The 15,572-nt window shown below is 37.9% G+C and overlaps 1 protein-coding gene across 2 annotated transcripts in view; it reads left to right on the top strand.

Annotated features, from left to right (window-relative positions):
* The window catches only part of CYTH3 (cytohesin 3), a 45,024-nt gene extending 35,176 nt beyond the window's left edge, over positions 1-9,848 (top strand). The window contains exons 10-13 of one of the 2 annotated variants that reach the window (XM_030460224.1): positions 6,715-6,791; positions 6,872-6,943; positions 7,051-7,205; positions 7,814-9,848. In XM_030460224.1, the coding sequence (XP_030316084.1) occupies positions 6,715-6,791; positions 6,872-6,943; positions 7,051-7,205; positions 7,814-7,886 (377 nt within the window). In that variant the 3' untranslated portion in view covers positions 7,887-9,848. The remainder of the gene's footprint in view (positions 1-6,714; positions 6,792-6,871; positions 6,944-7,050; positions 7,206-7,813) is intronic. The other variant, XM_030460223.1, reaches the window with a different exon arrangement.
* Positions 9,849-15,572: the final 5,724 nt, after the last annotated feature.

Here is a 15,572-nt window from a genome sequence, read left to right as displayed (position 1 = left end):
ACAACTAAGTCTCCATAATGTAATTTCAGAAAACTCTGTGATATTTCAACTCAGTTTTCTGTGTACAAAAAAAAAAACAAACTATTTCTTTTCAAATAGTTATTTTTGTATGTCTTTATTTTTCCATATTATTTGTGAGTTTCTCTTGGTTTGGTTTTGTCTATGATTTTTTAATGAGTGGTTTAAATGTGCCTTCTTGTTTTCCTTATGGCCTATGACCTATCACCTTTCTGTTCTGTGACTGGCTGTCTCTGCTTATTCTGCATTAGGAGGTACGTATCTGATTGCTTTCCAGTCCCCTCTTCTTCAGTTGCTCATTCTTTTATTTCCTTCCTCCTTCCTCCTGGTTTGTTTCTGTGGGGTTTCTTTTTATTTATTTATTTATTGAAAATTCAAATTTATTGTTGCATTTTCCTTTTTCACTCAGTTGTCACTTCAGTATCATCAGTGGTACTGAAAGTCTGGCATGTCAGTGTTTAGCTCACATGCAAAAGAAGAAAGTTTTCACATGTAAAGCAGAAAAATAAAGATGGCTATTCAGCATACTTTTCTTGTTTATTGAAGAGCATAACTTCTTTGAGGGAAGAATAATGAGAGAAAATAGTGTCTTACTCTTGTAATAACATTCCAGAGTAATTCTGTTACTTGTACATAAATTATATTAGATTATTGAAAGATTGATTACATTTGAACCATGCATTTATAAAAGCTGCTCTTTTTTCCTGCTTATTTTCCTTTTTAAATAATGTATTTAGCTTACTTAACAGAATCTACATGAGCACCAAATTAAGTATTGCAGAAACCTCTGGTAATTTGCAGTCTCCTGACACTGCAACATGGCCTTATTTACAGACTATTCAAGCTGATGGAACTCACCTTTTTACTTGGGCTTAGGGAATTTTTTTCATATATGAGTGACTGAAATTTTGTTTTAAGATTTTTTTTTTCTAATTAAATACATCTCCTTTGTTTAAAATACCAGCACACATTCAGAGAGTCAAGTATTGGCCACTTTAATGTATAACTAGCATGTTGAAGTAGAAGGAACTTTACATATAGTGTGAAAAGGGATGTGTTCTGGAGGGTGCACATAGAGGTGAGTATGGTGAAAGTAGAGCCTGGTTAGAGCCATGGGCCTGCTCTACTGATTGTACCAGGAAATCAGGGGTCATGCTAGTGCTGGAAGTAGACAGATGTGAAAAGGAAGCCTTTGGAATTCACTCACATGCCCTCCAGTGACTTATTTTAACCTCTGTGCTAAGGCGACCATAGAGCTCTCTGTCTTTCTAACTACAAAAAATCAAAGCTCTTGCTTTTAGTTCAGCTGGCACTTTATCAAAGATGACTTTGCAGCTTTTCTTCATTTTGTAACATGAGATGACAGCTATCTCAATAGAAAAGGCTTTTAAGCTGATGTAAATAAAATGTGCTTTCTGAAGAGGTTGGGTGTAAGCCTACACTGCCTATTTCTCTCTCTTTCCAGTGCGTTCTCATATCACATACTGAGAGAACAAGCAAGAGTGTGAGTGTGTGTAGAGGAGTGACAACATCCTTGTGGAAGAAACTGTCAATAAAAGACATATAAGAGATCTAATAAAAATAGAGAAACAAAGATTCTGAAAAAAAAAAAAAATGACTGGAAGCTAGTGAAAACTGCCAGGTACTTCTGCACAGCCCATCATTGGCTGTGGCACAAGGTCAATAAAACCAGCTTTTCATTACGTGTGACTAGAAGAGAAATGGTGCAGAGAAAACCCAATAGTAAAAGCATGTGTGAAACAGAAAGGTGTTGGATACGACACTCCCATGACGTGAGGATTATTTGAATAAAGAAGCGAAACTTGTCCAGAAGGCTCTCATGCACCAGCCTGTAAAGGCATGAAACTGTGGTGCTGTGAAGGACTGTGTTTTTTTCTGCAGATCTGGACTAGTACAGACAAATTGATTTTCCTGGTTAAGCTGCAGTGAGCAGAAATAAACTTGGCAATCTTTTTTTCCCTTCCTTTCCCTCCCTTCTCTTCTCTGTTTGCTAGCAGGCTTAAGCTATGTTTCAGAGTGCTGTCTTGATCAACATTGTTTGCACTTTTACAGTTGTTTCTGTTGGGAAACACTTCTTGTGAAATGGGCAGTGTTTCCTTCAGTTCTGGAAGATGCTGATATTAAAAGTTTCAGTATTGTTGAAATGCTAAGGCAACTATTTCTGAGTGAGAATTTAAGTGCTCAGTTGTAATAAGACTTGCAAGTTGAAAGTTTTATCTATTAACTATTAATATGACTAAGACAACTCACAAACCCTGAGTGTTTCAAGACAGTGTTTTTTATTTGCTATTTCTTGCAGTCAGCTCTTCCCATTTATCTATTTGTGTCCGTCTCCTTATTATTCCAGCTCACCATATTGATTATCCTGGGGGTGGGAGATGGACACAATTAAACTCTCATATATATATATATAAAATTCATCTCCCCTAGCTCTCAAGACTGGCATTTGGTTTTACAGTGCTAGAGGAGTACAAAATTCTTTTGGTGAATTTGTTGCTTTGAATATTTAAGAGGTGACTTTGGCTAAGTCCTAGTACCAAACCTGACAGCCAGACAGCAGTTCTGGTTTTTTCTTTGCCTAGACTCAGCTGGTACCTTTATATAGACATTTTTATCTTGATAAACCTGAACTGTCATTCAGTTCATTGTTCCTTGAAGCAAAGTATAATGAAAATGAATGCTCCAAGTAAAAAACGTGAAAGATGCTGAGTGCTGATGAATTTGCACTTACTGGAGCCTGAGCCACTATGAGCTTTTATGTTTTTCTGTGTTGTGGTGTTAGTACCTTGAAATTTTCTGGCATCCACATTAAGATATTTCAAAATTGTTGTCTGTGCTTTCCGTCCAAACTCCAAGTTACAATCATTTTGCACAGAGAGGTGTTTCCTTGCCTAAAACAACTTCTCTTGGCAAGTAACTTGTGTTGCATAATATTTTCTTCTAGTTGCAGGGAAACCGGGGCATTATTTCACTAAACTGGAGAGGAAATTATTGAAGCCAGACAAATGATGGTGTTACTTTTTTCTACCAGTCAGGTGATTTGCTCAGAGCTTGAAGATTGTCCAGAAGTTTTGCACCTGGGCCCATCGTGCCAGTGGTGCTTATTCCAGCACATCCATCCTTGAGAGGATGCCACTTCTCTTCCCTGCTTTGGGATAAGAGAACGCTGGTGGTTGATCAGGAAGCAGATGCCTTCCAGTATCTGCCTGGCTCTCGTGGTAACTGGTGCTCTTCTAGTTTGAGGCAGTTAAGGCTGTGGTCAAAGGAAGCTTCTTTTTCAAGAAAAAAAGAAAATGGACTTCTGAGTCCATTCTGCCTAATGGTACCTAAATGAGGAGAAAAAAAACACTTGTGATGTGTTCACCTTCAGCATGAGGTGCTGAAGATTTGGGTAGAACTTTCTGTCTTTGATACATTGCTGCCTTTAGTCTTAAGGCCTTGCTTAATTTTGATATTGGTATTTCCTAAGTCATTGCCAGTTGTTTTTCCCTTTAGTATAGGTGGCTTCTTTCCACATGTTCTCTAGTTTGTACTTTGCCCAGAGTTGAAAAAAAAAGAATCTTATATTGGGTTACATAGGTGAAAAGGATTTCTGATCCTCTTTCTGTGCTTTTTGCCATGTTGTGGCCTTCTCATGTAGTTTCCTTAGATTCCCACCTTGCAGATACACTTCTTTATTTTGTTGTTTGAGATGTCTTTGCATTTTATATAATATTTGAGAAGTTGGTCACTTAAATCTCAGTTTCTGTAAATACTTATGGATTCATTCTCTGATTTTCTTCATCCACCTCTGGTAAATTAATTCCTTCAAGTTTTAATCTTTAAAAGGCTGGAATAAGATACAAAGTATGGTACTAAACTCCTTGTTGTTTTGTGAGCCCACCGCAGTCTTAGACAAGAAGAATGAGCTTGTACCCATTAATCTCACATGCAGTGTTTATGGGATGCAAAGCCTTATCAGCCAGCTTCTTGGGGTTTTGCCCATTGTAAGGCATATTAAGTGTGTTCTATGTGGTTACCCCTGCAAACTTGCTGGGAACAGATTAGATTGCCTTTCAAGCTTTATTAGAGTTTCTGTGCTGCTGACAGCTGCAACTAAGTAATGGGGTGGGGAAGCAGGGAATTACACGTGAAAGTAGTTCCTTATCCTGCCAAGAAATCCTGCCTTGCTTTTTTCTTTTTTTTTTTAACCTGGAAGAGTAACTCATAGCTTGGTGGAGCAGCTTAGGGTCTACTTCTGCAACTCACCTCAGTGCTCTAACCCAGTGGGCTACTGGCTGTTTTAGGAAGAAGGAAGCAGTAAGAAGGATGTTGGAAACATTTAATCTCCTTTCTGGCTTCCACATCAATACTACCCTTGAACTGGGAAACAGTCCATGACAAGCTTTTCATCACAGCTGCAGTATGATTACAAAAGGTTTCAGATTGGAAAAAATTTTCCAAAGAGAGGGCATGTTGTCAGGAAAAAGTCAGCAAGCTTGGCTGTCATTTACTACTTGGTATTTCATATTGTTCTAGGAGGTCTATGTTTTAAGTCCTTTATTTCTGCCTTAAATTGTAAGCAGGCCTTCTTTTCAATATATGATTATTACTTGCTTATTTTTTTTACCATGTTTTGACACAGTATTAAGGTTTATGAGAAACTCCTTTGTTCAGCTTAAGCTACCTCTGTGATCTGCCTGCAGATCATCCTCTGCTGCTGAACTGGTTTTCTACTAGAACTGGGCAACCCATGACACTGGATGCTATCTGATGTTAACCTGTTAGCCTGAAAAATGTGGTGACATTTTTGTATTCTTAAAAACATTAAATGATGTCAACCTTAGCAAACAGAACGTGACTTGAAGTCATGGCATGGAACACTGGGTTATATGAAAAAATGTGATGTTATAGTGATAGTAAAGACTGTTCTGGCAGTTGTCTTAGCTCGGCTGCTGCTAATTCATTGATCTGGAAGTGAGTCAACTCAAGTTTGTCAGCTTTCCATTCCTAGCCCAGTACTTCCTGACACTTGAGCCATCTCTCTATCAAGGTGATGGCAATTTTTCTGGTGACTTACGTGCCAGTTTGAATGTTTCCACACTGCTTTATTTAAGGATCGGTCACAGTGGTTGTACTAAAATGCCACCAGTTCTTCCCTCACTGTCTCTAGTTCGCTGAGCCGTTCGTTCTGTCACAGCTTCTGCATCTTGCACTGTTTTGCCCTCTCATATTTCACCACACCTGCTTGCAGATTGTATTTTTCTTAAGATACATGTGTGTGTAGTGAAAATGTAACATTTATTGAGAACATTGAGTATTGCAGGATGTTAGCACTGGGTTATCATGAAAGTTGTGAAATCAAGCAAAAGGAAGATAAAAGATGCAGAATACTTGGTCTGCAATGCAAATATGTAGTAGGCTATTATCAAGAAATGTCATCATATTTCTAGAGTTGTTCTTTAGTATGATTTGGACTTCTGTATTAAACAAAACCCCATCTCTCTCAAGGAGAACAAAAAGATGAAGAAATCATTAGGTTTAGTTACATGATCTGAATTAAACTGAGGATCTTGTGTATTAATGTTACTCTCGTATGCATGAGAGTTCAATAGCAAAGTCAACAATTTTGAAATGTAGGGTTAATGAGGTTAAATCACTGCTGAATGGATGATGCATGATCCTGAAGTCAGATAACTATGGTGGAACAAAGCCTTTATATTAATAACATGTGAATGCTTTATCTACAATTGTTTTTCCTGGAAATTATTTTTTTAAATAATGTAATTGTGGAATGCAAGACATGTTCTGAAGAAGCTGACAGCAGAAAACCAGTTGAAAGGACTGAGACAATAAATGTGTGTTTCTAAAGGGAACTGTGACATTAGCAGGTGTAAGAAAGGAGCACTCTGCTTGCTGTTGCCTTAACTGCTAATGCAGGAAAAATTGGCATTTTTGGAGCAGTAGCTATGTCTTCTGTACTCAATGATGTTATTAATCCATAAAGACAACATGTTTTTTAAATACTAAATTGTTAAAAGTCACTAACAATGGTATGTTTTGACATAGGATATGTTCCTTATTGATGATGCATCATATTTGTTCTGCCAGTCATGTATACAGGCATCTTATGCACTTGATGTTAAATCTGAAAGTAGAGATCTTAATCACATGCATGCTCACAGAAGGAAAGTAGCAAAATGCCCTTAATTTTATTGATGGGGCCATTTCCTTGTACAAGGCAGGCTGTGGAGTGGGTTGGTCCTGCTGCTGGAACCCAGTTACTGGTTTTGCTGGTGACTGGCCTCCCTTCGCAGCACCAAGTCTTTCTGAAGGTTGTATAATGTGAATATTCTTGATGTAGTAAACACCTGTGTGGGATGAGCAGAGGGAACAGGTCTAACTGCTAAAGTATTGCATCCACTCTCTGCAAGAGAGGAGCCAGTTGCAAGTTGAATGCCTACAGTTTTTGTGGCTGGTCAGCAGCACCATAGTTAATGCTGTCTCAGGAGTTTGGTTTTAGTGCAAGAGTTATAGTAATGTATTCCTTTAATCTCAGCTGATCTGTGCCTCATCCATTTACCATTAAGTGATTAAACTACATTTTTAAAAACTAGCAAAACTAAACTACTTTGTCATCCATTGTTGAAGCCTTGACAGCAACACGTTAAATTCAGCCATATTTTTTGGTTGTAGGAGGAAGAGTAAAAACATGGAAACGGAGATGGTTTATTCTGACCGATAATTGCCTGTATTATTTTGAATACACAACAGTGAGTATATATCACAGTGAACTTTGTTTCTAATAAAAATATTTAAGTGGGCATTAATGTGATATTTTTCTAATTTTTAGGACAAAGAACCTAGAGGAATTATTCCACTAGAAAATCTTAGCATAAGAGAAGTTGAAGACCCTAGAAAACCAGTAAGATTAATAATATTTTTGTTAAATTAATAAGAATAAGCCATATAGAATGAAGATGTCTGTCAGTTCTGTTTTGTCTTTTAAATGTATTTATTTATACCCTCTAGAACTGCTTTGAACTCTATAACCCCAGTCATAAAGGTCAAGTGATTAAAGCATGTAAAACTGAAGCTGATGGCAGAGTGGTAGAAGGGAACCATGTGGTGTATAGAATATCTGCTCCTACCCCAGAAGAAAAGGAAGAGTGGATTAAATCTATCAAGTGAGTTTAGTCTTAAGTGTCTTTTCAGAAATGTAATATAAGCTTTTTGGATTTGGAGAACTTACACTCTTAACTTGTGTGAAGAATCCTCATGTGGCAGTCCTCTAGGATTAATTACAAGCTACGTGAGGTTGATGGATCAAGATACAAGTCTCCTGTTACTGTCTTGTCCCAAGGAAATAGTGCTCCTAACTCCAATGAGAATAACGTAGATTTTATTTTTTTAAGCAAGTAAAAAGCCTTCTGCAAACAGTTTTTAATTGTAAATTCATTAGTCTCACTTCACCTAATAATTAACTTTAATGACATGTATCTTGAGCATCTTCACAGTACGTCTTCAAATTTTCACAGCTTGACTTGATCTTGGAAGGTTTATAATGCAGGCCCATGTTTGAAGAAACAAATAGGAGCCAATATGAAGGGATGAACTCTTCACAAATCGAAGTTGAGCAAGATCTGTTTTTACAGAAGTATTTATAATCCATAGAAGTCAATCATCCATTGCCTTAAAAGCATGGAGTTTTTCCACAGGAAAGTGAAACTGAAATAGTTGTAGTTTTCAAAATGAGGTATTTCAAAATGAAAATGATGATTCTTTTTTTTCCTAGAGCAAGTATCAGCAGGGATCCCTTCTATGATATGCTGGCAACAAGGAAACGACGTATTGCAAATAAGAAATAGAACGTGATCAGCAGCTGGAATACCTCCATCAGCCCATAACGAAGCATACAGTTGAGTGATAATGTAAAAAAGTAGACAAACTTAAGTGAAGACAATGACTGCACATTTTACATATATATATGTATGTGTGTGTGTGTATATATATATTTATACATACACACTATTGACTATGACATAACTTGGCAGGACTTTTCAGGGTAAATAGTTATTGGCATATAATAGGAAGCAATCTTCAGATACCAGAGGATTATTACATTGGAAACTAATTCAACTCAAAACATGGGAACTTTGTTTTCACTTGTATTATTTACAACTCCAGTTTGCTTGGCTTGGGAAGGACTGGGTTTGGGTTAGGAATTCAAGCCTAACAGTAAAATCAGTTCTTTGAGTGCATTTCCCACAAAAGAAGGAGCCATTATAGGCCTTCCATCTTTCACTAAAACCAAAAATTGCATACAGCATGACCTAGCACTTAATTTTCTGTAGAAAGAAAACCACAATTGCAGTACCAGTTTGCAAATATTGTGTGTTCCAGAGTAAGTGAACAGCTGAGTGCAGCTTTCATTTAGGATTCATTCTCCTAACTGTAGGGAAATACCTTTTCTTTTCCTTTTGTTTTTCTTCCTTTGTCATAAATGTCCTCTGTCACTTGGCATTTCTTAGTGGTATCTAAAGATGAAAGTTTTTTGCAAGTACTCTCAATGTCCCACTTTGTAGAAGACGTTTGCCCCAGCTGCTCTTTGCTCTCAGGAGAGCCTTTGATTTCTTTTGAAATTAGTACTTCTGATCCTCTTGGTTTTCTTTGTCTCTGCTGTACTTTGAACCTCTATGCCTAAGGAATCATTTGGTGTTCCAGGATTTATTCCAGATCTTGTGTTGACCATTGATATTGAGCTGTGTTATCACCTCTTGATCACCTCTGGCAGAAATGGTTTCAGCATCAGATTGAGGAAAAAGAGTCTCAATGTTGCAGCTGAAGCTGGAAGGAACCTTCCTGGATTAGTCAGACTTTTAATATACTCCCTTACTAATTCCTGTTTGGGTTCAGAAGAGACCAGCTTGTAGTGCTTTCTAGGTTGGGTTGGTCTTTGGTTTTGTTTTGTCTTGTTTAAAAATGGCCTAAGAGTCAACACAGAATTTATCAGTTCATTACACTAGCTAGGCTGCAGAGACTGGGAACCTAGGGCACCAATATCCTCAGTTCCATCACCTTTCTACCCCTAGGAGCCCTCAATGCCAAGTGTGCATCCACTTTACAATGCAATTCATTGTTCCCATGAAGCAAGAAGTGATATTTTTCTAAGTTTTGCCATGGTGCATTCAATGAACAAATGCACACAGAATCATTTAGGTTGGAAGTGACCTGGAAGATCATGGAGGAAGCCAGCTTCTACAGCTAGAACAGGACAAGTGAGAGTCTTCTTCACAGATTTATTGTTGTTCTTTCACCTTCAGAGCTGTCCAACAGATGTGAAATAATGCTGCAGAGTACTCACAAGACTGGGTGTGTTCAAGAGAAAGCATATAATTGGCTAGAGGAGGTGTGTAGGTTAAACACTGTAGAGTAGAATTCAGGAAGCATGTGTTGCCAAGATTTTGTAGTCCAACTCCAACACTTTGTGTTTGCTGCCAGTCCATACAAATTTTCTCAGGTGGGAAAAGAATCCTTTGTGGCGGGGCAATTCCATCATTAACAAATGTGGGAGAAATGTATTTCAAAAGAGATCAAAGCACAAAAACGTTTGACACACAGCTTTCAACACTGTCACATGCATTTGAAGATCTAATACAGAAAAATAACGAAGTAACCATACAGTTATCAGATCTTTTCCTGAGCAGTGTTACCAAGGAATTGTGAACAGTGGAAGTCATGAATAGCAGTGAAACAATGCACTTTTCTCTGCCTAACAGAAAGGACCTGGGTAAGTCTATTATAAAAAGTTCCTCATGATTGATTGTAAATAGATCACAACTATATTACAAATACATAGTAAAAAGATAAAAAGAATTTCTGCAGCCGCAGCCCCAGTTGTTCAGGGGTTTCACAGCTTTACCACTGAAGTCTTTACTCATATAGCATTGCAACAAGTAAGAACTGTTTTCTACTTCCATTTTATTTTTAAGAAAAAGGAGGGAAGATGCAGACACAGAACACATATTTACCTAGATCTCTTTGGGCAAAAGGCTTAGGTTGATCAGATGGTCTTCAGTAAATAGTATCCCCATGTCCTTTATTCACATAAACTAGGTTTAGATATTCTGTAGGTGGCTTTTTGAGGTGTCAGTAACTGATGTCCTTGTAAATGCCCAGGTTTTTTTTTTTTGCTAGCTCCAGAGATCAGATACCATAGAATATGATATCAGAAAGCTCTGCTGAGGCATCGTCATTCTATACCAATGTCTGTTACCAGCCTGCAAATAAAGACAATGTAAAATTTGCAAATCTTTTCAGAGATATGGTGAGGACATTGGAAGAACGATGTATTGTATACCTCTTTGATGCAGGAACCACCTTAAAACCAAGCACAGATAAATGCTTAATAGCAAATTCTTTTATATTTTTAATATTGAGAAAGGGCTCCTCGATATCTGAAGCCACTTGGCAGTTAAAGCACTTCATTGGAATAAAAATACAAAAGCTTAATAAAGTCTGAAGAAGACACTGTCAATTCTTAGTACTTAATACTGTAGTCAAAGTACAATACAAACTCCTTTACTACAGAGAGACAAAAAGGTTCACAGAACAGTTCTAAGGACAGTAAGAGTCTTTAATAAAGTACCTGGGGTTCTAAAATATCGTCCAAATCTTTGATAAATAAGTGTATTTCTTTTTTAAGATCTGTCCAGTCTGGAAATAAATCATAATCACATGTGAGAAGATTTAAGGCACACTTCAAACAGTTTTTTTATGAAAACATGGGATTTTTATGATAAAGGAGTAAGAGGGGCTAGGGAGTATTTAAGCATTGCTTTGTTTATGCTTACTTTGTGCTTCCATTTAAGCAAGCTTTCTGCAAAGCATCAACAGTGAAGCACAAGAATTCATGTGCATCCTCTTGACTGCTGAAACAGAAATGTTTTTCTATTCTGAATGAACAAGAGTGTCATTAAACATTTAATTTCTCTCAGAAAATCAAAAGCCCCTATTTCTAACATCTCCCTTCTTCAAAGAATCAAAATAATTTACTTTTTATCAAACCATTCTTTGAAAAAATAAAAAAATATAAAGATTTAAAGCTGTCTAAAATGACTGAAGGCCATTGATAACAGGAGTGAGTTTGATGGTATTATTAGAGAAACACAGGAACTGGTTAAAGTGGCTTTCCATTGTCCACATCATTCACAGCTGTAAATAGGACCTTGCTGATCCTTCTGCCTGAGAAATCTGCTAATTTTTTCAGTGGTATTGTGAGAACACTGGAAGAATGATGTGTATCTCTTTGCAGGAACCATCTATTTGCACCTTAAACATAAGCACAGATAAATGTCCCTTGTGAGTTGGAATTTATCTGGCCCTTCATCAGCATCAGATTCAGTTAAAGCATTCTCAGTTTTGCAGCTGACGTGGGAAGGATCCTTCCTGGATTCTTCATTTGCAAACACTTTTTTCATCACTGCAGCATCTATGGGTACAAGTTGTATTTGGTGGTCAGCACTGGTAAAATGTAGCATTTGATGGTAAAAGGTTGCTGGTTTTACTTTAAGGATAGACACTTCTAGGCTTAAATAAACTCAAGCATAAAAATGAAATTCATCACCTTAAAAATAAAAGATTTAGAATAAAATGAGACAATTTTCATACAGTCTCACTAATTCAGTCTTTGAGTTTATAGGTTTCAATGCTCAAAATCAGTAAGGTGATGGGTTTAGTGTTCAAAATAATGTCAGGGTTGCTGGTAAAAAGCTGTTGGTTTTGATGGAAGGTTTAGTTTGAGAACTGAAGGCTTCCAGCAGTAAGCTCCAAAGCTAAAAAAGAAAAGAAAGCAATGTCACTCCTTGTCCTGACGTTCAACATAAAACCCTATCTCAGTGGTTTGAGTTCCTGAAGTCTCAAACCAGCCCACAGCTCCATTTGGCTCTGAGTTCTCTCCAGCCATTTTTGTCCTTATTAATTTATTCAAAGGATCACGAGTCCTGCTGAGATGGCACAAGCTAACAGTTCCTGGGCATTCCTTCTCAGTTGCTCCTAGTCTGTCCCTACCATGTTTAGAGGTTCAGTACTCTCTAAAAACCACTGCCACAGCTGCCTGTTTTGAGAATACATTTCATCATTCAGAGTATCCTACTTGTGACCCATCTTTTTAAAAAAGATTGACTTTCCACAAGATGGTGGTAAATAACACCCATGGTCTGAATGAAATACTGAAATTCTAAAGACTAAAAAAAGGGCTTTCACAGCCCTCATATCCCACTTGTGTTGCAGTGTATCCAAGTGAGGTACTTGCATCGTCCTTATCCATAGACCTTATCCTTATCCATCACTTCCCCTACACAGCCCAGGAATCTTAATGCCCCTGACTCGTGTCATGACCCACAAGACACTGACTTTATTACTCTGTTTCTAACCGGTTTCTTTAAAAACGACTTTGCCATCTGCTGGCTGGAGAAGATCAGAGCAGGCACTGTTTCTTCCTGACCACAAGTAGAGCAGACCCACTTCCGAGTGCAGTAAGGATTGCCTGGCAACCTACTAGGTTCAACATCTAACTGTCCTAGTTTCTTTTCCTAGTTAATTGATCGCAATAGAGCAGTAAGATTGAATGACTGGCTTAATTTGCTTTTTATCCAGTAAAGTCATTCTTCTGTTTGAGATATGTTGTAGTTTAATTAACACTAAGTTAAGTAAGATGACAGGGCTCGCATGTGTTTAGGCATTTCATGTTGTCACAGTTCAGCAGTTTGGGTGGAACAAAAACCAGAGGACTGACTGTTCTCCATTACCCCCCTCCACCCTCTTACAGGAGAGATAATAGGGAAATAAGGACGAGAGACTTAAACAGGTTTACTGGAACAGGGGAGAGGCAATAACAGATGGCATAATGAACAAATACAATAATACATCTGCAGCCCGATCTCGATGCTGGCAGGGATGGGTGCCCGAGGGCCCCTTGAGGCAGGGCCGGCTCAGGAGAAGGCTTCACAGCTCTGCCCAGCACCGATGGATGTGGATTCTGAAGGGCCGGGGGGAGCTGGTGGTGAAGGAGCTCAGGGAACAGCAGGGAGGCAAGGAGGTGGCAAAAGAGAGCAGGGCTGCCTTCTGCATGACTTCTGTAGTGTATGGGCAGGAATTAGGAGGGAGTATTGATCCCTCTGTGCTCTGTATTTAACATTCTTTCTCCTTTAGTTCCTTGTACTCAATCTATGACGCCTGTGAAAACACCCCAAAATATTTTCACATGCATTTAGTGGTTTTCATGTGAAAAACCAGGAAGGGGAAATATTTCTGTAAGCAATCAATTCATTCTTGTGCTTGGTAAGAGACTTTGGACATACAGAAAAGTTCAGTATTTTTATTGCATCCTTAAAGATGATTTTTCAGATATGTGCCGAAGCATTTCTGGATATCTTGAACTGGCACAGTCTGCTTCAAATCTCAACTGTAAAGGAGGAGTCATTGTTCTGTCTTACTTATTTACCTTATTTTGCATGGGGTGCTGGCTTGGGACTGATTTGCTTTATTGCATGTTGGCATAAAAAACGAGAGAAAAAGAACAAAGTAAAGTTTTTTTATACCTTACATTGTCCCTAGAGTGTAGGAAATGTCCAAATGAATGTCCAAATACAAGCACTTTCAAGGTGGTAAAACTCATCCAAAGGATTTTGAGTTCTTGAGTGTAAGTATCAGTGCTGGGGCATCTTTGCCATTGAAACTCTTCATGGAAACAAATTGGGTTGTCCTGTGACTGCAAAGCAGGATGCTGATAAAGCTGCTAACATGGGTTCTTTGGAGTCTTTTGTTGGGCAGCTTCCAGTTCTGTTTTCAGGCAAGGCACACAACAGTTTCCTCTTTGGACATGTAGATTTCTAATGCCAGAACCAGTGATGCTAAGGAATGTAAAGTTGGAAAGCAGCAAATAAAAGCAAATAAAAATCTCTGGAGAAATGTGAGATCACAAAAGTATTAATAAGCCATGAAGCACTTTTGTATCCATTCACATCTTCCGAAATATCACCTTTAAGAAACTATTTATGTAACCAGGTGACAATGTCTGCCTATAAGCATGAAGGAGATGCCTTGAGAGTTCATTTGCTCTATTTAGTTTCAAGTTCTTCTATCCAGCAGAAATAATTATATAGAGTAACATGTACCTGAGGATATTATAGCAGGAAATATGTTATTTCGTAGCATTAAAATGCAACATCTTAAACAGCTACTTGTGGTGCTCATTATGTCTATTTAATTTACCAAAGCTAATGGAACAGCATACTTGGGTGTGATAATATTTGATCTCAGATGGTCTTTGTAAGAGTATTAACACAGTGAAACTAGCTCAAAATTTCCACTGGCCATGAGGCCAGTAAAACAAAGTGGCTTTTGGAAATTTTGGGCAAATCAGGTACTATTCATGAGGGTAAAGAGAAATCTCTCAACCTTTCCCTTTTTTAAATGGGCTTCAAGCCCAGGGGTAGCTGCTTGGTGGCCTAAAGCAATATCTGTTATGGTTTGGCCATGTGGAGGAAAAGTCCTCTGGGGACCATAGACTTCTCCCTTCCTATTGCACTGAAACTTGTGGATTTTTTCAGTTCTTTGTTTCTAACATCACCCTTTATAGCAATGGGGGCAATTAAGAGCTGCTACTGCTTCTGCCACTGATGCCTTCACTCAGTGTCTAAAGCATTTGGCCACTACCATCAGCCACGTTGCCAGTGCAGTCCAGGGAGAGAAGTATGTAATACTTAAGCTCAGCTGGACTGACTTAAATTTTACCATATTCTGACAAAATAAGCTCTACGTCACTTAACATTTTGAACCAATTTAAACTGGTACAAAACTGAACCTTCATAAACTGAGCAGCATTTATAATGTTTAGTATATAAAAACTGCATATTTTTAAGATTTATTATATATCTATGTAGATATGCTTGCTGGAAAAGCTAGGTCTGTTGTAGACCAAACACTACAAATCAGGACTTGTGGCTTACCAGTTTCATTTCTCTATTTTCTTGGAAAATGTTTCTAGCTAGAGTTTAAAAATAAATGTAAATATTGTACAGCTATGTATTGATACAAGTGTTACTTGGTGTACACAAGTGATTTGCATGACAAATACTCTGTATCAGTCATTGTTAAAATATGTGATGTTTTATGTAAATCCACCACAATATTAATGTTTTCATTTATCATTAAGACCTGTTGCTTAAATCTGGAGATTTTCTCAAAAATAAAGTCTGAAACTACTGTTGTATTGTTGGCAAATAAGGTGCTATACATGGGAGGCAGTTGCTGATTTTGTTTTGTTTTGTTTTTTTTAAGATTAATGTTCACAGAATGACAGAATGGTAGAGGTTGGAAGGGACTCTAGGATCATCTAGTCCATGGCCCATGCTAGAGCAAGACTGCCTACACATTTCACAGGACTGCATCCAGAAGGGTTTTCAGTGTCTCCAGAGTAAGACCCCACAACCACTCTGAGCACCCTGTTCCAGTGCTTTGTCACCCTCGCAGTAAATAATTTTTCAGATGGA

This window comes from Calypte anna, chromosome 14 (assembly GCF_003957555.1).
Source record: "Calypte anna isolate BGI_N300 chromosome 14, bCalAnn1_v1.p, whole genome shotgun sequence".
Classification (NCBI taxonomy): Eukaryota; Metazoa; Chordata; class Aves; order Apodiformes; family Trochilidae; genus Calypte; species Calypte anna.
Note: the sequence above shows the minus strand (reverse complement) of the source record. Positions and strands in the feature narration are given on the sequence as shown.